The 24,397-nt window shown below is 44.0% G+C and overlaps 1 protein-coding gene across 5 annotated transcripts in view; it reads right to left on the reverse strand.

Annotated features, from left to right (window-relative positions):
- The window catches only part of C17h10orf67 (similar to human chromosome 10 open reading frame 67), a 170,722-nt gene that overhangs the window by 98,137 nt on the left and 48,188 nt on the right, over positions 1-24,397 (reverse strand). For 3 of the 5 annotated variants that reach the window (XM_087591514.1, XM_087591515.1, XM_087591516.1), the window contains 2 exons: positions 2,000-2,120; positions 76-219 (listed from right to left, as the gene is read on the reverse strand). In XM_087591514.1, the coding sequence (XP_087447640.1) occupies positions 76-219; positions 2,000-2,005 (150 nt within the window). In that variant the 5' untranslated portion in view covers positions 2,006-2,120. 5 annotated transcript variants of the gene reach the window in all.

Genomic DNA, 24,397 nt, shown 5'->3' on the forward strand with positions numbered 1-24,397 from the left:
TACATACCAAGGCAGGATCGACCTGCGTGCCCAAGGGAGAAAGCAGGGATCAACCGGTTGACCGGGAGCACTCACCTGCTGATAGTGCTTCTTCATCTCTAACATTTTGTCACAGAGTATGCCGACAATTTTCCAAGACTCCTCTTTAAGTCGGTCCTCGAACTTTAGTTGAACCAAGTCTTTGAGGAACCCAAAATCCACCTGAAGTGACGTAATCGTCTACCAAATAAAAACCGTTGGTTAGTGTAGCAAGTGGGGCTCTGGGTATCCCAGCATCTTCCTTGGTTCCGGCCATTTGACCTGGCGCCCAGCTTTTCTTGGAAGACTGTCTCTCAGATATGGTATATTGGAGAGATCCATTAATTCTCTCTCATTGTGTCTAGCTTTTCAAAGTGATGTCTAATTTGAAAACTAAGATATGCCAGTGGAGTGCTAGGGTTTGAATGTGGCCTATTCCTTTCAAAATGTATGTGGGGGTTTGGTCTCCATCACGAAACATTAAGGGAGGGAAACCTCGGTGTGACTATATGTTTATAGGCAGGTGTACGGGGATGTGTTTGGGATTATATAAAATCCTGGGGTAGAAGAAGGGAGGGAGGTACCAGAAGAGAAGGGACGAGCAGGCAAGCCAGTGCTTGTGAGTTGTGTTTCAAAGGCTCCCGAAGCTTCACATGCCATCTAAGTCCTCCTGACTAAAACTTCATTTGGGTGCACCTAACCAGCGAGCTTGAGATGGAAAAGATAATGCTGGGAAATATGCCTTTCTAAAAGCAGACAATAAATTTGACAAGTGTGCAGCTAGGAAAGCTCTTCAAAAGCTCCTAGCAGTCACTTGGTACAGTCTCGCTCACCAGTGCTGCTTGGTAATGCCCTCCCAGGTGACTAATGTATGTGCTGTCTGACTCACGCATACCCGTTTAAGAGTTCTCACTGCAGATTTCCTGCCACTTGAGGACGTGCAGGAGTACTCGTCACAGTAGAAGATTAGAAACCGTCCATCACTGTGGGGATAGCGGAATATATGCTGTACATCTTGTGACATAGTTGTGAAATAAACAAGGCACAGGGTATTGGATCCAGACTCTGCACGTGCTGGGCAATCACTCCTACACTGTGGTCCCTTCCCCATTGGTTTTGTTTTGAATTTAGTTTTTGACATAGTGTTTCACAAAGTTGCCCAGGCTGGCCTCAAACAAGTGATTTCCTTGTCTCAGTTTCCTGGTTAGCTGGGATCCCAGTCATGTATTACCATATTCAACTATGTGGAAGCTTTTTATATAGAGATATAGAATGATCTTCAATTAGATTAAAAAATAAAATTAAGGCGCCTAAGACTACTTATAATCATATGCCAATTCACGGGGCGGGTTTAATATCTCGATATCTTAGACTATGAAATGCTCTACTCTATTTCTGTCTCCAAAGATTCAAGGGAAATGATGTGATTTGACAACGCTGTACCAGTAGAAAGTTATTTACTGTCTCATCTACATTTATTTATAGGTAAAATACTCTTAGTGTGTCTTAAGCAGAAAATATTCACAGTTGTCAAAAGGATAGAAATCGCACATACATGGGCAGGCTTATCCACTTACCATTCTCACAGAGTCTGGGTTCAGTTCCCAGCACCCACAGGGTGGTGCACACCAATCGGTAACTCCAGTTCTAGGGGATTTGACCTCAGGTATACAGCTGATCCACAGACGAAACATGTACACAGAGCTAAAATTAAATCTTTAAACTTTAAAAGGAACACAACTGTCATTCTGCTCAGTTTCCCAAAGACCTTCATATTTTGAAATGGTTGATTATTCCAGTCTTGTAAGTAAGACATGTGTAGGAACACACATCTAGGGTGTCCGTTCAACAGTAGTGCATCATAACACCCACGAAGCACTGAGCTTGACCTCTAGTACAGCAATCCTTCCACCGCAGAAACTGACCCCCCCATAAAAGCAAATAACACAGAAAGTCATCTTAAAAGCTACCCCAGACTTACACGCATTAACTTCTCCGTGGATTGAATCAAATCTTTCAAAGGAAAAACTTCACTGCAGTCTGTCTGAGTAGCATGGTCTGAAGTGAAGAAACCGACCTTTAGTTCATCAGAAATAGCAAGTCTGAAAAGAGAGCAGACGTGTTAAATTTCCCCAGAAAAAGGCAAGCACGCATATTTGGTGGTAAATTTGCTATATTCACAATACTGTAAGAGATCGTGAAATAAAAATTTCTGGAATGTCTGGTCACGCGTGAGTTGGGGACTCAGCCTTGTTATCAGACTCCCTGCACTGCGGTGGCCTCCTCTCTGTGCATTTTCTCCACTTCCCTGGCATAGGATGTCCTTACATCTATTATCTTAATAATCCCGTGTTATTGACAAAGATGATTATAACTTATGCGTGACATATCCAGTGGAAGTTTGTTAAGACAGAGATTCTTCTGTTATGAACTGAGAACTTTTGGGGTTCCAGAGTACTCTGTAGGAGAATCCATGAGAGGAAAAGTATTCATAATATAAGGGATTTGTAATTCTTCCTATAATTCTCTCATAGAAGTTCACTGGCCTGCGCCAGTCTCTCCAAGCGGAGTACCTGGTAGAATGCAGAAGCAGCTGAGATTGATCAGCCGCCTGCCTTAGGGCCGGGCATAAAACATGGTTTGCCAAGTTGAAAACGCTGACACTTTTCACCTTTGAGTTTGAGTTCTGAAAAATATGGTTACGTTTCCTTTAAAGTGTGTTATTTATATAGTTTGACTATGACAACTATCAATAGATGCAGTGAATGTAAGCCAAAGTTCTTTGAGGTTACCAATACTTTGAAGGAGTTCTACCAGGCTCTAAAGCCAGAAGGCTGAGCCCTGCTTTAGATAACTCCAGCCTCATTGTCAAACTCCACTCAAGAAATGTTGGTGGAGGCCAAGTGCCAGCCTCTGCTCATTCATTCTTTCCACCACTCTTAACAAAAAGCATCTTAAATGGTTAAGAAGGAAGCTGACTTTCCAGATGTACCCACGAGCTTAATCAAGCTTATCACAACCCTTTGTTTCCAAAATATCAGCTAGAGAGGTGAGGGTATGGAGGGAAGGAGAGGAGGAGGAAGGAAGGAAGGAAGAATGCACGCAAGTGAGCCAAGAAAATTCAATAGAAATAGACTCCAATGCAACGCGTAGACATTTCTTACTTGTCCTCTGAGGAGCAGCAGAGGAGACCCTTGTTTAGTGACAGAGCAGCAGATGCCCAAGAACTTGCTAGTTCTGAACCCTTCCACCCCTCTGCTCTTCTGTCCTACCACGTAATATGTATCTCCTGTTGGCAGTTTTCAGTCAACCATAGTGAATGCATCGTTACTGACACTGTAACCACGTGACGTCAGGGAAATTACTTAACCTTTCTTGCCTCAATTTCCTCTCGTATTATTATTTTTTTAATGTTATGTGTTTGTGTGTTTTGTCTTCATGTATGTCTGTGTACCCTGTGAGTGCTTGGTGCTGGAAGAGGCTAGAAGAGGGTGACAGAGCCCCTGGAACTGCAGTTATAGTTTTGAGCCTTGGTCTGGGTACTGGCAATCAAACCCAGTCTTCTCAACCACTGAACCCTCACTTCTCCAGCATACCCCAGTTTATTCTTATGGATAACCTTAGGATCAATGATAGACTTGAGTGTATCAACCTGAGAGTCACCTTGGTGTGGTGTTTGATATACATACAGGAAACCCTGAAGGAAGATTGTCAGGATTGGTGCTGAAGGGAGTTACAGTACCGCTGCCATAGTCAGGTTTTCTTCCTTCCCTTCCCCTCCCTTCCCTCCCCTCCCTTTCCCTTTCCCTCCCCTCCTCTCCCCTCCTTTCCCTTCCCCTTCCCTCCCCTCCCCTTCCCTCCTCTCCCCTCCTTTTCTTCCCCTTCCCTCCCCTCCCCTTCCCTCCTCTCCCCTCCCCTCCCTTCCCCTTCCTCCTCCCCTTCTCCTCTTCCCCCTCCTCTCCTCCTCTCTCCTTTCCCCTCCCCCTCTCTCCTCCCTTCCTTTCCCCCCTTCTCCTCCCCTCCCCTCCCCTCTCCCCTCCCCTCCCCTCCTCTTCTGTCTTAGGGTTTTACTGCTATGAAGAGACACCATAACCAAGGGAACTCTTTTTTCCCCTCCCCCCAAGGCAACTCTTTTAAAGGACAACATTTAAATGGGGCTGGCTTACAGGTTTAGAGGTTCAGTCCATTATCATCAAGGCAGGGGCATGGCATGTCCAGGCAGGCATGGCACTGGAGGAGCTGAGAGTTCTATATCTTGTTCCAAAGGCAGTCAGAAGACTGCCTCCCACATGGCCAGGAGGAGGGTCTTAAAGTCCACCCCCACAGTGACACTTCCTCCAACAAGGACACACTTCCTAATAGTGCTATTCCTTGAGCCAAACATATTCAAACCCCCAGACCTTCTCCTTCCTTCCTCCTTCCTCCTCCCCTTCCCTTTTCTCTTCCCTTTCCCTTCTCTTTCTTTCTCTTCCCTTATCTTTCTTCCTACTTCTTCTCTTCCTTTCTTCCCTCTCCCCTCTTTCTCCTTCCTTTCTTTCTCTCTCTCTTTCTTTCTTTCTTTCTTTCTCTCTTTCTTTCTTCCTTCCTTCCTTCTTTCCTTCCCTCCCTCCCCCTTCCTTCCTTCCTTCTTTCCTTCCCTCCCTCCCCCTTCCTTCCTTCCTTCCTTCCTTCCTTCCTTCCTTCCTTCCTTCCTTCCTTCCTTCTTTCCTTCAGATGGGTCTCTCTATTATGTAGCTCTGACTGTCCTAGAATTCACAGTGTAGACAACAGTGGCCTCTAATTCACAAAGATCCAAAAGACGTGCACTACTATGTGTAGCTGATAGGTACATTTGTTCATTATATTTGATGAAAACTATAAAAGTTCTATAGTATTCAACTACAGAAAGCTGATTCGAAACTTAAAACTTAATACTCAAAAGTCATGATTTTTCAATTGGTCCCACTAAATTCTCAATTACGCTTCCAGGCACACCGACAGTATGGTGACAAATTTTGTCTTCAGCATTATCTAGACAGAAATGTAGCATCTGGTTTTAATTTAAGATTTCTGATATTTTTTTTTCCCATAAGAAACTGCGTTTTGGATTTAGTTTAATTCAGCTTAGGAGCTTGTGTGTTGTTCTCACTGACAGGGTATTCTGGAATTCTCCACAGGGCCCCAGCATCCCTGAATATTCCTTGAGGAGAAGCCAAGGGAAAAAAGTCTTTCTACAGGGCCCTTCTCAGTTATGTTTCCATAGCAACCTTGAAGGGTGAGGTAGCATCTAACCGCCAAGAAGCAGTCTTGCTTTTTATATAAAAATGGCAGCTTGGCTGAAGAGATGCTTGGTAGATAAAAATGCTTGATGGTCTTGCAGAGGAAGGGTCCTGACTTGGGTCCCAGCACCCACACAGCCATCATTAGCTTCTGTTCCAGGGGAGTCGGCTCCATCAGCCGACCTCCTTAAGCACCAGGCCCATACACAGTACACTTAAATACATGCAGGTAAGACACTCCTACACATAATTAATCTTTAAAACAAATAGTGGCTCCCAACCCTGGAGTGCTGTCCTTGGGTGTAGCTCACTGCGTGCACAGATGCCGATGACAGGTTATGCTACCACTGTGGGAACTGGGACTGGGATAGGAATCTCGGCACAGATAAAAATGAGGTTCTGGATGCTGCTTTTGGATGGAGTCACTTATTTCTGCCCCTGGCATTTTATGTTGCCCACGAAGGATCTTGGAATAGTGAAAGGAAGATCTGTCAGTGACTGAGTAGGGTGAGGTCTCGAGCAGGCCCTGACAAGCCTTTGACCCAGAAAGACCAAAGGGTGCGGTGGCACACTCCTATAATGCCAGCCCTGGAGGCTGGACCACGAGGATTGCTCATTTGAGACCAGCCAGGATTGAATATTCTCATTAAGACCAACTTTCCCTGATCAACTGAAAGAGTTATCAATATTTAAGGCTCTGCCCCCTATGAAATCCGTAGCCAACTCGGAAAATAATTTGTTAAAAACACTCACAGACTATAATGACTATGTGAAATTAAGTAAATATTGTACATTAGACAGTCACAGCTTAACATATTCTTACATGCTTTCCAAAAAGTTTGGGAAAAAAAGCAATTTTTAGCAATGATGACAGAATGCCAGGAAAATGTTTTTACTTCAATGATGACAGCTACTGATGACAAATTGTTTTTCAGGGAAAAATGGATTTTAGAAGTTTAAAAGTTCTCTCGTGGTATGTCTGAGACTATTTTAAGACATAAAAAGTTAAAACATTTTTAAAATTTGTACTCACAAATATAAATAACCATGTAAAATTTTTCTAATATTACCATAAATCTCTAAACATTTCTTCACTTTAATACTTTCAAAACATAGTTATTTACATATTTATATATTCACATGTATAGGTACATGCCAGCATCCACATGTCAAGGCCAGAGGGCAACATACAGGTATTGGTTCACATAGGTCCTGGGGTTTGAACTCAGGTCATCGGGCTTGGTGGTAAATGTCTTAACCTGCTAACCCATCCCTCCTGCCTTAAACATTTATGTATGCGTGTGTATGTATGTATGCATGCATGTATGTATGTATGCATGCATGTATGTATGCATGTTTGTATGTATGTATGTTTGTTGTTTGGTTTTTCTTGAGACAGGGTTTCTCTGTATAGTCCTGGCTGGTCTTGAACTCAGAGATCAACTTGCCTCTGCCTCCTGTGTACTAGCATTTTCATTGTCTCCTGAGGTAACTTTCTAAAATCTATAGTGTATATACCTTCTGCATCAAAAAAAACAAAGTCAATCTTCTTTTTCTAACTCCCCTCAAATCTGGGTCCAAACGAATGATCAGAGCTTTGTGAATTTAATACATAGAATGTGAGCCAGCAATTTGCCTTGGCACTGAGAATCACCACAGTGAACAAGGAGAGATCCTGGAGCGTGGAGTTTACATTCTAATGGACTGAGTACCCCAGTGAACAAAAGTTCAATATATGTTCTGAGGGCGCAGTAAGCCTCTTCCGTCAGAGACTATCTACTCTTCTCATCTGCAGCCCAGCACGCCAAGAGTCTTCTCCTTGCCAAGAACACTCCCAGTCTGGCCTTCAGTCTGCCCACACTTTTACCTACTAAAACTGGCGCTCCTCAGTTTCTTTTCCATCTAGTTTTCCTTCAGCCTCTCTTTAACTTCTCATACTAGAGGAATCACTGAGGTAGTGAGGTACCCAATAACATAGGGATGATTAAAAAAAAGCCAGAGAGGAGGTCAGTGGGCGGGCCTAGTCGCTAAGGGATGTAGATCTTGATAGGGGAGGAGCAAGAGGAAACAGGAGAGACCTGTGATAACTACAAGACTGGAAATGCTGACTGGACAAGGAAGTGAATTTAAGATGATAGATGTGAAGTTTTTCAGTCTCTGAGAAAATAATCATAAGTGTAGAAAAGGTATAGTCTAGAGTGGGCTCTGAGACAGTGCAATCAAATTAGAAAAATGGGTATAAGCTCATGATTTTATAAATATATACATGCATAAAAGCATGTGTGTTTAGGTTTACAAACATTTACAGGTGAATGTGTGTGCATATGTATGTGAACATGTATCATCTAGGTACATGTATATTTGTTTTTATTATATATATATATACCTGATTTAGGGAGCTGCAAGGGTATCCGCCAGTAGTAATGAGCATCCTATAGGTCCAGACACTACTTTATAAATAGCATCCTCCCCTAAAAGAAACCATGCCCCTTAGAAAGAGACTGATTTGAAAGTGGTATTAAGTATAAGTCATGCACACACGTAAGTGTACTATGAACCCAGAACATTTTCATATGACAGAAAATCAACAAGTACTCAGTGCATGATGACAAGGGTTATCTGAAGGTTATGAGAAAATGAAGACGACTCTGGGTTGAAAAGGTCCCACACAGAAGACAATATAAGCATCAAAAACAAAAGATGTAAGTACTAAATTATAATGTATTGAACAAATGTTGACGGTATCAAATTATAAGCAATGGAGCAGAAAAGATCTGTCCTGATGTGAATGAATAAAAATTGAATAAAGCACAAGAGGAGACCCTCAAAAGTATACAGAAAGGGTGAAAAACAGACTGAGTGTTTGACAACCACCGCATGGGCAAACAATGGAGGGGAAGTCATTGGTGATGGCTGAGGGCCATTGGTGATGGGTGAGTTCAAGGGAAAGGAACTCGTAAGGCCCCCATCAAGGCAAAACTTAGCACAAATGGAAAAACAGAACATTTAAGTTAGAGAGCTTTGAAAGACACTAACTAAGCAGGGTTAGCCTTATTTGTGTGCGTGTTTGTTTCTTTCCCAAGACAGGGTTTTTATCTGCTACTCACTTTGTACACTGGGCTAGCTTTGATATTTGCCCACCTCTACCTCCCAAACACTGGGATTAAAGGCATGCACCACCACGACTGGCTCCAGGTCAGCATTATTAATGGGGGCTAACTGAACAGCTTTGCCAACATTGAATCCCTGAAGAGAGAACAGATCCTCTCTGTGACATTTCTGCTGTAAGCACATGACTGGAGTCTGATCATGTAACAACAGATGAGCCCGAGTTAAAGCCATTCAAATGCTGTAAGGAATGCGAAATTCATATGGTGTGAAAGTGTCATGTACATAGAAAACTGGGAGAGGCTGAGGAACTCTTCTAGATTGAATGTGTCCTGTGTCCTCATGCACCACTATGACCAACTGACTAGAAGAACTAAAGCCCCATTAACAGATGGATCTGCCACCACATGGGGCGGGGGCACCTAGAGTCTCACAATCCCATCCAGAAGTGACCAGTCCTCCTGTTTCTTTCTGGGTGAAGGGACTGGGGTAGATCTCTAGATTAATTTATAAGCAGTCACTAAAAGGCTACCAGGAAGTCGACAGGAAAGAGCTTGGTGTCGAGAGCACAGATGAACTTTTAAGAATAGGGGCTGACTATAAATGCCCCTGTAAGATATGTCATGAAACATGGCTGTTTTGTGATCCTTTGACCACTAAACCAAAGGCCTAAGAAAGGGATCACTCCACCGCATAGGACTGGAATCTCATGAAGAGATGCTTGCAGTTGCCAGAAAGTGGAGCCATGACCCACTCTCATTGTGCAACTGAGGGGTTCTACAAAGTGCCTTTTAGAGTTCCCATGCCCAGTTGAAAAACACAACAGACACACTAGCAAAAAGATCTCCTAACCAGTAAGGAGCTTTGGCCTGGCTGTGTCTTTTGGTGTTCCTTAGCCACTGGGCAAGCTACCCCCGCAGACCAGTGCCGCTCGCCACCTCTGCCAAGTCTCTTCACATTAGTCACCTGAAGGTTTAAATGGCTGTCAAGTCCTCTCCACAGAGGTCTTTATCTCGGTCTAGGGGTTTGGGGAATTCCGAGTTCTTGTATCCTTCCTTGCTGACTCCTCCTCGGACCTGGAGCCAACAGCTGCTTTCAGCATGTAACGTGGTTCCACTGCCTCGTTAGTGTCTTTTTATAAGTGCTATATTTCACTTGTCAATAATCTGCCTTAATATTTAATAAGGGACAGGAAATAGTGGCTTTTCACATTCCTGATAAAATGCACGTCTACTGTCTAAACCATAGGTGCTACTTTAATCTAACAGAGAGAACCCACCGTCTGATCATACCGTTTCTCTGTAGTCTGCACACTGTGTATTTAGCAGCCCTCGGTGGCTAATCCTTCCAGGCTAGAGCTGTAATCCTGTACCCTGCCCCAATGGCTTCTTTTCACTATTCGACTTCATTTTCCCTTAAGCTTGAACATTTATGTTCTTTTATTCCTTCTTTGTTTAGGCAAAAACACCTATTTTGAGTGGTGAGTTGGTGGAGTGTGGTTGACTTTTATTATCAATACATCTTTTCAGGCTGTGGTTTAGAAAGTCCGTGTGTTTGGTTTTTCCTTCTGTTGTTGTAAAAGGACAATAATAAAATGTTTAATTTTATAGATAAGCCCTCTGGAGTGTTTAAAAACAATACACATGTTCACAGAGTAACTTGCCCCACAGGCTTTGTTAGGATGCATGCTTGAATCCACACTTTTTCTTCTAATAATCCTCCAACATCTTGTCTCCAAGATGTGCTCACTCAGGTGCAGCAAAAGTAACTCATCTAAAACAGTAAGCCAGGGGTGCAGGCGGATCCCTCCTCTGAATCTTTGGTTTGAACAGAACTGGGATTGTAAGCTCTCCCATCCCCAGTCTTAACTTTTCATATGATTGATTTAGGAGATCTGGCTCACCTAGAATCTAAATAAAATATGAAGGCTTAGTCTCCAGCCTCTCTTCAAATTTGAAGTAGCTCTAATTTTAGATGTTAACTCCACTGCCTAGAACGGAAGCCCACATCACAAGAGCTTAGCTAAGTGGTTCCTACACAGACCTTATTTATAGTCGGAGTCTTTCTCCCAAATGATAGGTTGCTCGTTATGCATAAAGCACGGTCTTTGGCGATAATGGCTATGTTTAATAAATTAGACGCAAAATTAATATGCTAACTTACACAAAACAGACCCGTGAATATTTATTAATAGACCGCAGCAACACATCCCACTGAGCCCTAGAATAGTTTGCCCTAACGAATGCTCGTTAATGAATTAGTCAATGAGGACGACATCAGAGGTGCTAAATTTTCACTGTGGTGAATGGCTCAACTTATTTAAAGAAAATATTCTCCTTTTTCCTCTTTCAAAGTAATTATATATATACAATTGTATATATACAATTATACACACACATATGAATATATAGATATATATACACACATTTTCATTCCTGGCTGATTTCACCAAATCTCATAATTTACTTAACACAATGTATTGTACAAATTATTTACAAATTGATATACCATGCTGGGCCTCTCTCCCAGCCTTCAGATCCCACTACTGAACTGCTTAAATAGATGTTTAACCGTCACTGTTGACATTCTGTACCTCAAGACGAGCGTACCATTACCCTAAGTCCTGTTCCTCACGCTTTCTCCCAATAAAGTTAATGGCAACTCTGTTTTTCCAGCCACTCAGCTCAGAAACCGAGAAGCCTGTCCTACGCTCTGCAGTCACTCCCTTTCATATCAATGAGCTGGAATCCATCCACATCAGCACCTCCAAGCTGCCTCCGGTTCCCCCATGACACCTTCCTCCTCCTGTTCCTCTTCCTCCTTTTGAGTGTTACCTGCCTATGTGTGAACACAGGAACCGGCACCTGGGCGCTTGCCTGCCGGCCTGTGTGCTGTGAAAGCCACGAGTTGATGACGCCCATCTTCCTCTAGTGCAAGCCACCTTATTTTTTAGAATGGGGCAACCTGCTGAGTTCAGGCTTCTAGCTGGATCAGCTAGCTTGGCTGGCATGGAGTGCCTGGCACCAATCTGTCCTCTCCCTCTGTGCTGGGACTATAGCTGCCCTTCACATGCTCTCCTTTGTACATGGCCGGGCATACAAACTCAGGCCTTCACAGCAAGCACTTTTCCCAGTCCTCTGGCTGTCCTCCTTGAGAGATATTATAAAAGTCCCCTAACTAGTTTCCCCACTTGTGCCCGTCCCTATTATAGTCTATTAACAACAGTAGAACTATCCATAGAGAGGCAAGTCAGAGAATACCAGGACACCGGGTCATCCCCTTTTGGCTTCCCATCTCCTTTGAAATGAAGGCTTAAGACTTTATGTTGATCTAAGACCCAGAGATTTGGCCATCGGTTTCTCCTCTGCCTCACCTCCAGGACTCACCTGCCCTCTCTGTTAAACCCACATGCAGGTCTCCTAGGTCTCCTCGCTTTGTCTACACCCAGAATCCCTACTTTCACTACCTGTTCTCTCAGCAGGGAGCATTTTAGCTCCAGATGTATCTGCCTGGCTCCTGCTGCTTCCTCTTAATGTCATCTCAGAGAAGCCTTTCCTCAGAGCCATGCGTAAAATTACAATTCTCCTTTCCACTAGGTGACTTGGGGGTGTGGGCACGCACACCAGTTTCCCCTGCTACCTTTGTAAATGCTGTCCAACTCACTTTGTAGTTACTGACCTAACTAGGATGTATCACGTCAGCAAGGCTGGTCTGTGTTTATGTGAACAACGGGGCCTCCTAGCCCAGCTATGCTCAGATCTCTGTGTGTCAGCCAGTGTCTAGCTTCCCCAGTCACATCAGAACTCCAACCTGGTTCCCTAAGCCTTTGAGTAGGGAAAAAGTGTTATGGGCATTGGTGGTTCCTTGGCTCAGTCAGTGTGTCTTAGTACAGCACTTGGCAGAGGTCAGTCTGCCCTGTGAGTCTGGCTGGAATGCCTTGTTGAGAACTTATTCCACTATGGAATGCCAAGGAATCCAGGAGGGAGAGGGACTCTTAGAAACAGCCTTGACACAGTGTTCCACTGTTGTCTGCCAAGAGCTGTTGTGACACTTCTATCAGGGTCTATGGGTTCCCTGACTCGGTGTGACCCAACACCTATTTAATAGTTGACCTAGGGAAGCTGAGTTCAGCAGGACTGGGTACTGGTCAGGCTCACTATTGGGCTGGTCCAGCTATAGTCAACTCCCTCACCGTTCCTCACACTGTCCCTTGCTCCCTGTTCTCTCTCTCCTCCTCAGTCAGGGGTTTGCCTGAAATCAATAGGCTGGATCCCTGAGGTCTCTACCTATGGAACTGCATCTTGTAGCAGTTAACCTAAGGCTATGTGCTTACTTTGAAAGAGTGTTTTAAGGAAAAGAAGTTTTTTCCCCTATAAATGCCGGCTTTCTGTTATCCAAATAATAATAGGTCGGAGGCCAAATGATTCTGAGAGAGAAGAATGAAACCTAAGGACACCGAAAAATGACTCCATTAGCTGGCAAAGGTATAAGACTTGTTGTCTTTGTATATTTGAGGGTGCTCCATTTCTAGGAAAATTGATGCCAACGTCCTGTTTTCCAAAGTGATGGCCCCCGGAGGTGAGGTCAAGAGAGATGAGTAGGGGGGCTGGGGATTTAGCTCAGTGGTAGAGCGCTTACCTAGGAAGCACAAGGCCCTGGGTTCGGTCCCCAGCTCCGAAAAAAAGAACCAAAAAAAAAAAAAAAAAAAAAAAAAAAGAGAGATGAGTAGGTCCTGAAGTAGGGGCCTCATAAATGGGGCTGTTCCCTTATAAACAACCCGGGTGGAGGATAGAGAGTGGAGAAGTCGGGATATGGCTCCCCTGCTGCTCCCACTAAGGAAGGATGCAGTGAGACCATGTTGCTTACAAGAAAGGACCATCAGACATCAAATCAGTGCCCAGTTCTTGGACTCCAGCCTCCAGAATCGCAAAAGAAATCTGTGTTTAAACGCTGGAGCCTACAGTATCTTCTAAAAGCAACCTCATACCATTTCCGTATGGCTCTTTTCTAAGCTGTAGCTAGATGAAACATTTAACAGGCCCTGTGGTCTGTGGAGTAGGCACAATTGACTACTATCCTATTTCCCAGATGAGATTAATAGAGGCCTAAGGCACGGTGAGAAGCTAGGCAAAATTAGAACCCAGACCTGAGTCTGAGCTTTTAGCCTGCGGTTTACTTAAGAAATCAAAGGCCATGAGGCTGTGGAGAACAGGTCGCCAGCTCTAGGGCGCGTGAGCGCAGCGGGCAGGTCACCTGGAATGGAATTTGAATTGCTCTATAGCCCCCTCGAGGGTCTGGAGAATCTTTCTGCATCCCCGCGTCGCCTTCCATTCCTCAGGCTCAGTCTCAGCCTCCGCCATGTCACCACCCAACCGCTCGCTCTGAGCTCTGAGATTCTGAGTCCCAAAGCCAGCGTCCGTTGCCATGGCGACTCCCTGAGAAACCTGAGACGGCGTGGGGGTGGGGATCAGGGGCGGGGCGGAGAGCGGTGAGGGTGGAGTGGGTGAGGTGTAGGGGGGGGCTCCGGAAGTGCCCCTCTGTCTAGCCAGGCCACCTGCCCCACCAGACATAAACCTTGCGACAAAGAGCCTTCTTCCCGGACGCCCACAAGCCAACCCTCTCCTAAATGTCTCCAAGCAAAGCTGCACCCTGTAAATAACTCTGCCGCGGCCCACGACGCCTCCGGACCCTTTGTGCTTCCTTTTCCAAGGCTCTGAGCTCAATCTCCTTTCCTGGTTGGACTCTGCATTTGGGAAACTTAAGTTTCCTACGTCAACGCCCCTCCCACGTGCCTGCCAGATCTGCAGCTTGCTTGGCTCTCTCTTTTGCTTGGCTTCCTACCAAGTGTCACTCTCTGCCTAGATGGAAACTGGTGACCCCATCCAATAGCTATGTTCATGACATAAAGAGGCCTGGGCTTGTCAGCAATACCACGGGAGAGCAGATGGCCTGATAAAATACTGACACCTGTCACTTGACCACACACACACACACACACACACACACACACACACACACACACACACACACAGAGAGAGAGAGAGAGAGAGAGAGAGAGAGAGAGAGAGAGAGAGAGAGAGTGCTGGTTGCTGGGTGAAGATTCTCTTTGCAGAGTTTAAACAGGCCTACATCCTTATTTAATATAAAGGACAGATGTGAGGCATGGCATTTTACACAGTATCGTGTAGTATGGAATTCAATTCACTATCTACCACTATTAAGAGAAGCTGGTTTTAGTGGTAAAAGTATCATTTATTCTCAATTGTGTGCCCATTCATTGACAAGGACCTAAGCTTTGTTTTAGAACTAAGTGTTGTTCATCTTCATTTCACTATACAGTCTATAGGAATATGTGTGTGTGTGTGGTGCATATGAATTATATGTATGTGTGTATGTGTATGATATAAATAGATATATATTCCTAATTAGCTGAATATTAGGAGTACAAAAGAGGTAAAGAAATTCACTGTAGCTATCTTTAATTTTTTTTGGAACTAATATGTACCCTGGGAGACCAGAAGAGGGCAGTGGAGCTGGAGTTCCACATAGTTATGATTTGCCTTGTGGCTACTGGGGACCATAACCCAGCCCTCTGCAAGAGCAGCAAGTGCTGCCACCAGCTGAGCTGTCTCTCCATTCCCATCATTCTCTTACGTATACAAACGATGGGTGGTGGGCGCTTGCTCAGGCTCATGATCCCAACATTTCAGTCAGAGGCAGAAGGCCAGGGATGTAGACTTTAAGGTCACATTAGACCACATCGCAGTCCCTATCTCAAAAACAACAAGAAGAACCAACAAAAAATGAAAAAACAAAACGAGAAAAATGAGCCGAGATAAGCCCGTGGCTGTTCTGCTCAGGTAATTATAAGTGATATTTTGAAACTGACGCAAGATCTCACAGTTGAACCATGAGTCACTGGTCAGGGCTATGTGGCATTTGTTGGTCAGGCTGCATAGTTACACCGTTCCCCAGAACAGGAACCAAACAAAACGTTTTTATTGGAACTTTGCAACAGCCTATCCGGGAGATTCCATTTTCAGCATCCAGGGCGTTACTGAATGAGGACCACAAGTTTGAAACCAACAACATGACCTTTCTTTTCTTGCCAGCCACCTGCACTTTATCTCTGAGTGTTCTAGCTCAAACCACCACCGTTCATTTCAGATCAAAATCCCACCTACACTAAGGAGTCCTGGCACCGTCAGAGCCTGTCAGATTGAAGCCAGTCTTTTTTTTTCATCAGATGTGGAATTCATTGGTGGTTTTTAGTGGAGAGAGCTCACGGACTCAAGGGTAGACATTAAAGATGTATTAACTCACTTCTGAATACTGGTCTTGTTTATTTGTCATTCCCCAAATTCTGTTTTTTATTTTGACCTTGTATAAGCAAACACTGAACAACAAACCTTTCTCAACAGGCGGCAAACTACAGGCAGAAACGGCGATGTGGGAAGCCCTTGTAGCACACAGCAAAACGCACTCCAGCCAGGCTGTTAAAACAGTGTCTTCCCTCTTCCCAAACCACCCCCGAGCAAAGTAACTGCAGTGTTGTCCAAAGTTTTCAGCTTTCTAAACGTTGACTCTCTCAAAAGCTAGAATGACCCTTCTCCTTCTCAGTCCACTGGACGGATGGCACAACTTAGGCACGTGAGTACATAAGTGCACCGTGGCTTCCTGTGAAAATGTCACCTGCCAATTAGCAAGAGTAATTGTACCTCAGATTAAGTAGCAGGAGGGTTTGATTAAGAGTCAAGTGGTGGCTCTGAACGTGGTAATTTACATAACCCAGTTGGACGTTTTCAGTTCGGTAACTCTAGTAAAAGCCAAGAGGTTTCAGCTTAGGTTTGTAATTTAAATTCTTTTGAGGGAGTCATGCTATGTGAAGTGCTTATTTTTTTTCTTTATCACCAGCCATAATATATGATTATGTGGTGCGGGTGCTGTTATGTAAACTTGTTTTATGTAATGCCTTGTCCCCAACCAAAGGTCTGAAATAAGGGGTTGGGAAAGGAAACAGTGAAGCCCCAGCCAGAACAGTTTTGTTCGACTAAATCCTCCAGAGGTACAGAGACGAGATCACATCTGAAACTGGCTTGCAGCAAGTTGCCATCTCCCCAGGGAATATCCACGGACCACTGTTGGGCACCCGGTTGACCTGAAGAGGGAAATACCAGGAAAGGCAGAGAGTCTGGGCAGATGTGGCCTGGGTGAAACTGGGGATGCTGGTTGTCCTGGCGCTCTAGATACAATGTGTGCTCTGCTGGGAGCTAACTTTAAATCAGGACCCAGGAGCCAAGAGAGAGAATAAAGGTACAGGTTTCAGAAGGAAGCTCCCTTGATAAGCTCACGAGCTCACCACCAAGGATAGTCTGGACTGGGCCTTCCCGGCTATGACCTCAGAACACTTTCATATGCTGCCATTGCTGTACAGAGGTAGGTGCTTGGCACAAGTCGAATTATGGAGGATAATACAGGGATGGTTCTCATATTTAATGTCCTGGAAGACTTAATCCTTTGCAAGATACGTCTTTATTTTACTAGATGTTAAGAAACAGATACCAGCTACGATACTATCTTAATATAGATTAGGACAATAGGAACATTAAAGATCCTTATGAGAGCTCTATTTCATCAGGCCCCAGAGGGGTCTCCACTCCTAAGAAGTGGGGCACCCCATAATATGAATAAATTGCTCCCATGGGACCATGATATTGCCCACTCTTTCCCATTGTCATAGGCTGCAGGCCAACGACCAGTTCACTTTGTCTAGTATATACATTCCTATAAAGACTTAACCTAGGCAGCAAACATAATTTTAGATGAAATGAGTACTGAAGATTCCTTATCTGTGACTTAACTCTCCATGGTTTAAGCTAACCATTCCCTCCAAAGATCACCCCCCAATCTTACATAGAAAACAGAGCAGGATATTTCGAGATACTACACTCATCGAACTTGTATTATAGTATACTCTTAAACTACTTTGATTCAGCCAGGTGTGGTGGAACGCACCTTTAATCCCAGCACTAGGGAGGCAGAGACAGGTGGATTTCTGAGTTCAAGGCCAGCCTGGCCAACAGAGAGAGTTCTAAGACAGAGAAACACAGAGAAACCCTGTTTCGAAGAATGAAAGAAGGGAAGGAAAGAAGGGAGGAAGAAAGGAAGGAAGGAAGAAAAAGAGTAAAAATAATTTGTTTTACAAATAGTTATTACTGTGTCTAGTTTATTATCAGGTATCTATGTGCATATGATAACAAGGATAACAAGGAAATACTTTCTTCTGTGGTCTGCCCTAAACAGCCTGTCCCTACAGCAGGTCTAGACTCATAATCACGATATCCCCACCAGGTTTATCAATTGAGATTTTATCAACTCAGCTGGGCTCTCCCATTAACACTCCCCACCTGCAATACAGTCTCTCTCTCTCTCTCTCTCTCTCTCTCTCTCTCTCTCTCTCTCTCTTTGAGACAAGGTTTCACCATATACCTTCATCTGTCTCTATAGACCAGGGTGACCTCAGACTCATAGAGATTCCTGTCTCTGCCTATGAATGGCACAGGTCACCATGACCCACTGAAGGGAGTGTTTTAAGTTCTACTGTGAACACCCAGTCACACGATGCTAACCAATGTAAGAAACAGGCCAGTGCTTTGCTGTTGTTGGCTTGTGCTGTGATTTATTCCGAAGTGCTTAGGACTTAACTCAGGGCCTGGCTCACACGTAGTCAACACAGTGCATGGTTGAGCTTTGTGGTGCCCAGTTAGAAATGGTTTTACTGATTTAGTGCTCAATTGGTAATCAATAAATATTAAAACTGGACTCACGTTGCCCACTTTGAGACATACAGATGAGCTCACCATCTCCTGCCTGTGCGCAAACAGCTGTAAGAATCTAACTTAAGCCCTGAGGGGTGGGACTTGAAGCCTGGTCCCTGAATGGTCCTCTGCCTGCCTTTGCTCCTCATCGGTTGATTATGGAGAACTGAGCCTCATGCGTCCGGAATGCCACCGCATCCATTTTAAATGAGTCAGTGGTGTTAGACAGTAGAAGGCTCCTGGACCAGCTTTCATATGCCGTCTGTGTTCTCTGCACTCAAAAATGTTTGTTTAGTTTATTAAAACATGTTATTAGCATATATTCATCGTACAAAGTAATGGTTTTCATAATGACGTTTCTGTTCAAGCGTACTGTACCAGTGTGTACTGTGGTCACATCCAGTCCTTGCTGCCTTCTCCCATTCCACTTGCTGGTCTCCCTTCTCGTCCCGAGTACTCTCCCTTCTGCTCTCATGGTTTGTACAAGTATGCACTTAGGTGTGTGTACATGTGCACACATATTCTAAGAGCCGTACATGAGAGGACAGGAGACAGTTCTCTCTTTCAGGGCCCACAAGGCAGGGCTCCCAGAGCAGGGAAGGAACTCAAGACCCAGGAAACTGACAACATTTGCAAGACTCTAAGCTCCATAATATCGGCTCCACAAGTTCCACTCAGTTTCCTTCAAATACCCTAATACCATTTTTTTCCTTCATAGTTCTTTGAGGCGTGTGTTCCTTCTTACCTAAGATCAAAGTTTCAATACAAACTAGTAACTTTTAAATGGAAGATTCATTCTCACATTCTTTCCCCCAAATTACTAATCTGGGGTTGGACAATAACAGGAGAATTCATGCCAAGATCTTGTAGCACTCTCAAAGTACTCAGGTAACAAAGGGATGGGATTCTTCAGGACTATTCACCATATTATCCAGGGAAACAACTAATCTTTAAGCTCCTTCAGACTTCTTCAGAAGACAAAAACATCCGTCTCCAGAAATCTGAATTGCATATGACCAAATTAGTTGAGTTTTCTGAGCAGCCGCAGTAAGTAATAAAAGTGTTCTTAGTGGAACTGATTTTGCTGTATAATACAGAGTGTGACAGTCTTGTTCATCCTTACATTCCCAGGGACCTGTTGTTGCCTTCTGCATGCTAGGTGTGTTCAATAAATGCTGGCTAAATAAACAAGTAACTGAGTAAGTCTTTCAAAGAGCAATTCAGACTGGACGTGCAGCTCAGGGCAGAGTGCTTCCCTAGGAAGAGTCTAGGTTTGATCCCCAGGGCTCCGTAAACCAAGCATGGTACATGTTTATGGCTCCAGAACTCGGAAGATGCAGGCAAGAATATCAGAAGCTTGGCGTTATTTTTGGGTGTGTAGTCGATTCAAGGCCAGGTGAGACTGTCTCAAATAAACAAGGCAGAACGAACTATCAAGAGAAGTTTCCAAATAGTTGATGTCAGAGAACCAGGCAGGGGAACCAACCCTACGTGTTGCTTTCAAGTTAATTAATTGAGAAGACAAAACTAACCTGTGAAAAAAAAATGACAGATTCTCCCTAAATGGTCTATAATAACATGCTGTGAAATGTGTTATGAAAATTCCAAATAATGATGGGAAGTGGAAAGAAAATTACATCTTAAGAAAAGAGATTCCCTCTAATGGACAGCCAATTCAAATGAAAACTAAGGTTCTCCAAGGGAGTTTCACTAGAGAAATGACCCTCTCTTAAGGGCAGGCTGTGTGTCCAGCCGCAGACAGACAACAGAAATGGAATTCAGTGGCGTCTTTGGAGGGACCTTGTCTTATAGTGTCATGAGGTTTATCATTTTTCTTATTATTTTTTATTTATTCTTTATTTTTATTAACACACACACAAATACAGACACACAGAGAGAGAGAGAGAGAGAGAGAGAGAAGGAGAGAGAGAGAGAGAGAAGGAGAGAGAGAGAGAGAGAGAAGGAGAGTGTTCATGTTGAGAACACAAGAAAATACTAAGACTCAGACTCAAACTACTAGATTACTGGAGACGGCCTTGTTTTTCTCTATGTAAATGGAGAGGTAGTGCATTTGTACCGTATTACACAGCACAAAATGAATAAAACTTTCACTGAGGTGGCTTACCATTTTGCATTAGATCATCAAAGAGACATCCCATAGGTACGTCAAACTTTCCATGAGCCCATTTATTAGTAACTTGTAAATTGAAGATTACATTCCTAATATTCTTTTCCCCAAATTACTAAGCAGGCTTTTGGCTGTAACAGGAGAACTCATGCCAAGGCCTTTTAACACTCACAGGTACCCAGGTAACAGAGGAGCTTCTTTGGGACTCCTTGTTAGCCTGTTACCTGGGGAGAACATGTGAACTGTGTCTGAACCCTTGCCAAGCAAAGAGAGGACTCCCTCCTTCAGCTCCTTTCCCCTTGAATAATTCATTGGCACAGGCCCTTCTGCCTGCAACAAGCCCCAACTACAGCTTCTGACTGTGTCTTAATGAAGTTTAACTGTGCTCCTCCCCGTCTCTACATCAACACTGCTTCCTTTGCGACTATATCTTAAGCATTTTTGGTACCAATCTTCAGACTCCGAAGCTTGGTACAGTCTGTGGTTTTAGAGTTTATTTTTCATTGTTAACCCAGACAGTTTAGCTGAAGGAAGATTAGTATGCTCAAGGTCTGCGGGGCGTGGCCTATGATGTAATCTGACCCCGCCCCCATGTACTTACATAATCATGATTAACTGCTGGATTATTGGGGGTGGGGTGGAAAAGGACAATGATACTCTACTCCATTGAGCTGCCTTCCTCATAAAGGGTCATTAGTCCTTAACTGATCATTAACATAGCAATTGGGCTCTCCCTTACCAAAAGGAGATTAGAGCTAATACAAATAAATATGAAAACCATGCACCACCTTGTAAAAGACACAGAATTGCTTATACCCTATGAATAAAACCAGATACAGCACCTGCAGTTACAATGAGCAAAGAATTTTATTTTAAAGTGCAGAGTATGGGGGCTAGAGAGATGGCTCAGCGGTTAAAAGCACTGACTGCTCTTCCAGATGTCCTGAGTTCGATTCCCAGCAACCACATGGTGGCTCACAAGCATCTGTAATTGGATGCAATACCCCCTACTGGTGTGTCTGAGGACAGTGTACTCACACAGATAAAATAAATAACAATCTTAAAAAAAAACACAGAGCATTTAAAAAGATACTGCAGAGGCAGGATTATGAATAGGTTTACTCTTAATTTAGGGGAATAGGACAGCCATTATCAGTTAGATATTAGAGAGTCTGAAACAGAAGGGAGGGTGCAAAGAATGAGTGGAAAATGTCTTCGGAGGACGGGAGACACCAGTTCCTCAATCAAGTTGGTGTTCATCAGGTGCTAACATTTCCAACCTTGGCAGAAGCTAGAGATTTATCCTTGGTGAGGCTTAGAGAGAGGTCTGGACTAGAAGACTCCAGGCCCGGTGGAGGGTATGTTTGTGTTTACAAAAGGACAGTCCCCATTATGGCTAATGAGATCTCCAATATGGCTCCTGGCTGATCTCTGAAGAACCTAAGAATATGAACTGCCCTGACCAGTTTTATGTTGACAGAAGCCAGGGTCATCAGTGAGGAGGGAGAAAATGTCTGCATGACAGGGACAAGCCTCTAAGGCACTTTTAAAAGTAGTGATTGGTTTGGGAGGGTCCAGCCCACTGTGGGTGGGGCCACCCCTGGGTTGGTGGTCCTGAGATCTATTTTTTTAAAAAAAAGTAGGCTGAGAAAGCCATGAGGAACAAGCCAGGAAGCAGCTCTCCTCCATGGGTCCAGACCATCAGCTCCTACCTCTAGCTTTCTGCCCTACTTGAGGTCCCTGTCCTGACTTCCTTCAATGATTGACTGTGGTGTGGAAGTATACGCCAAATAAACCCTTTCCTCTCCAACTAATTTTTGGTTGTGGTGTGTCATCATAGCAATAGTAACCCTAACTAAGACACAGGCCTGGAATTTTCCCCCAATAAAACAGCCCACGGGTCCAGAAGGCTTCCATATACCTGTTCTGTCTCCCAGCACGAGAACACATGCTGAAACATATAAACCAGTTTCCAAGAATCAACAAAATACTTAGGGAAAGTTAAACCGAGAAGAGAAGCAAACCAACACGAAGATTAAAAAAAATGATTTGGAAGAAAAGAAAACTATTCACAAATGAAAACTTGAAAAAGATCCATCACTAGTGACCCCCGATACTCTGAGCGGGAAGAGAAACCATGACCTTGGCCGATGCCATGGGAACTGGAGCTGAGAGCTGGCACCTGCTACTTTAGCCCACCAGCCGGAGGCACAGGGTGAAGTCCGAGATCCCCATGTTCATTAATTTAACCAACATTTATGGACAGCTGCTCAATGCCTGCCCCTATGGTGTTCACAGGGGACCCGGCAGTGACAAGACAGACAGTGAGCTCATTGTCTGGACCACCACTCACTCTGAATTCCCGGAGCACAGTGCATCCCACCCCACACCACCCCCACTTTCCTGGCTGTCATAATTCTATTCTGCACCTTTGGAAATTCACATTGTATGTTTCATACAGGAGCTCTGGTAAGTCATGAATAAAAACAAAACCTGAGTATATGCAATTTTCAGTGCTGCTGCCCTTTGAGAAACAACTGTCCTATGCCTGACATGATGCCCATTAGTATTCATAGAACGGAGTCGGGACAAAGGTAAAATACCAAGGAGTAAACCCCCATGTGTCCTCTGATGGTCATCTCGGGCTAGATCTAATCCTCTGTAACAGCCAGTACTGTTGGAACTAACATCTTATGACTAATAGTTAAAAAAAAAAAAACAAACAGAACAAAAACCCTTTTAGAATCTATTGACCTAGCAGACGAGCTTCCAAAAACCATAAAGATAAGAATGTCATCATATAACATCTTAGGCCTAGAGAGAAGCTTTGCCAATCTTGAGGTACCTACTTCTACGATGTACCCACCAGTGTATTTAGTTAAACTTGCCTTGATTTATGACTTTCTTTGCTCTGTAAAACTGTAAAGCTTTATGGAAGCGGTTTCTTCCATGTCGGAACATAACATTTAAGGTAACCCAAATCTATATTCATGGGCCATCAATACTCAAAATTGCTTCAGAATAAACTGTTTTACGCCCTTTAAGATGAAAGCCTAGGTTTTTTTGCCTCAACCCAGGAGAGACCTAACAGCCAACTCAGCTGACAGAGCCTGTAGGGAGAACAGATGTAATGTCTGGAACAATCCATCACAAAGCTTAAGCGGTGTAAGGGGTGGACCTTCAGCGGACCCACCGTCAAGGGAGTGTCTGGAACAAGTGCCGCAGTTAAAAATTTCAAATAAAGACTATTTGAATTCAGGTCTGGCCCCTGCATTCTAAGCTCTGTGCACTTGTCAAGCTGCCTCATTGCTCCAAGAATGTACAAATAACACTTCTCTCGAGTTGCAGTGTGCTGTGTAAGCTTGAGTTCCTGGTATCATGAATATAAAGGGATATCATGAATACATCCCATGGGATGGATGATTAGCATACAGTCTTCTGTGTGGGCAGCCTTCAGTCCTCCGTCTGGCAAGTGGAGTCCTTCTTTCAGTTCTCTACAGTTTCTGCTTTAGAGCCTGGCTGCTTTCCAGAGCTAGTCACCTCTTAAGTCCTCTATGACCTGAGACTTGCAAAGTATGAGCGACTGCCCTTACTTTAACCTCTCTCCCCCAGGCTCCATTTATGCATCTCTTTGGACCCCCTAGTCGCTCCCCATTTTGTTTGCTTTCAGTGTCGGGTTTGGTACTGAGGCCCCTGAGAATGCCAAGGTGCTCTTTCAAGCAATATCCCCAAGTCCCTTCCTCCAGTAATTCCAATAATTTCTGCTCCTACACCCTACATATCGCTTCCAGATGAACCTGTTTCAATCTCCATGAGTCTTTCTAGTGTCCAGGTCAATGCCCTTAAGATTGTGTCTAATGGCCTCCAGAATAAAGTCTTCATATTTCCTTGTGCAGAATACAGCACACTTGAGATGCTAGCCAAGAGAGGCCTGCCACAAAGGTTGACCCTTGGCTAGCTCTGACAACGTGTGTTGTGGGAGAGAGTCCCCACCATTTCTGAACTGGTAAGAGCTTTTCAGTAAGTTTAAACTAGGCATACAGTATTTTTATACCAAATACCTTTCA

The sequence above is a fragment of the Rattus norvegicus genome, chromosome 17 (genome assembly GCF_021556685.1).
Source record: "Rattus norvegicus strain SHRSP/BbbUtx chromosome 17, alternate assembly SHRSP_T2T, whole genome shotgun sequence".
Taxonomy (NCBI): domain Eukaryota; kingdom Metazoa; phylum Chordata; class Mammalia; order Rodentia; family Muridae; genus Rattus; species Rattus norvegicus.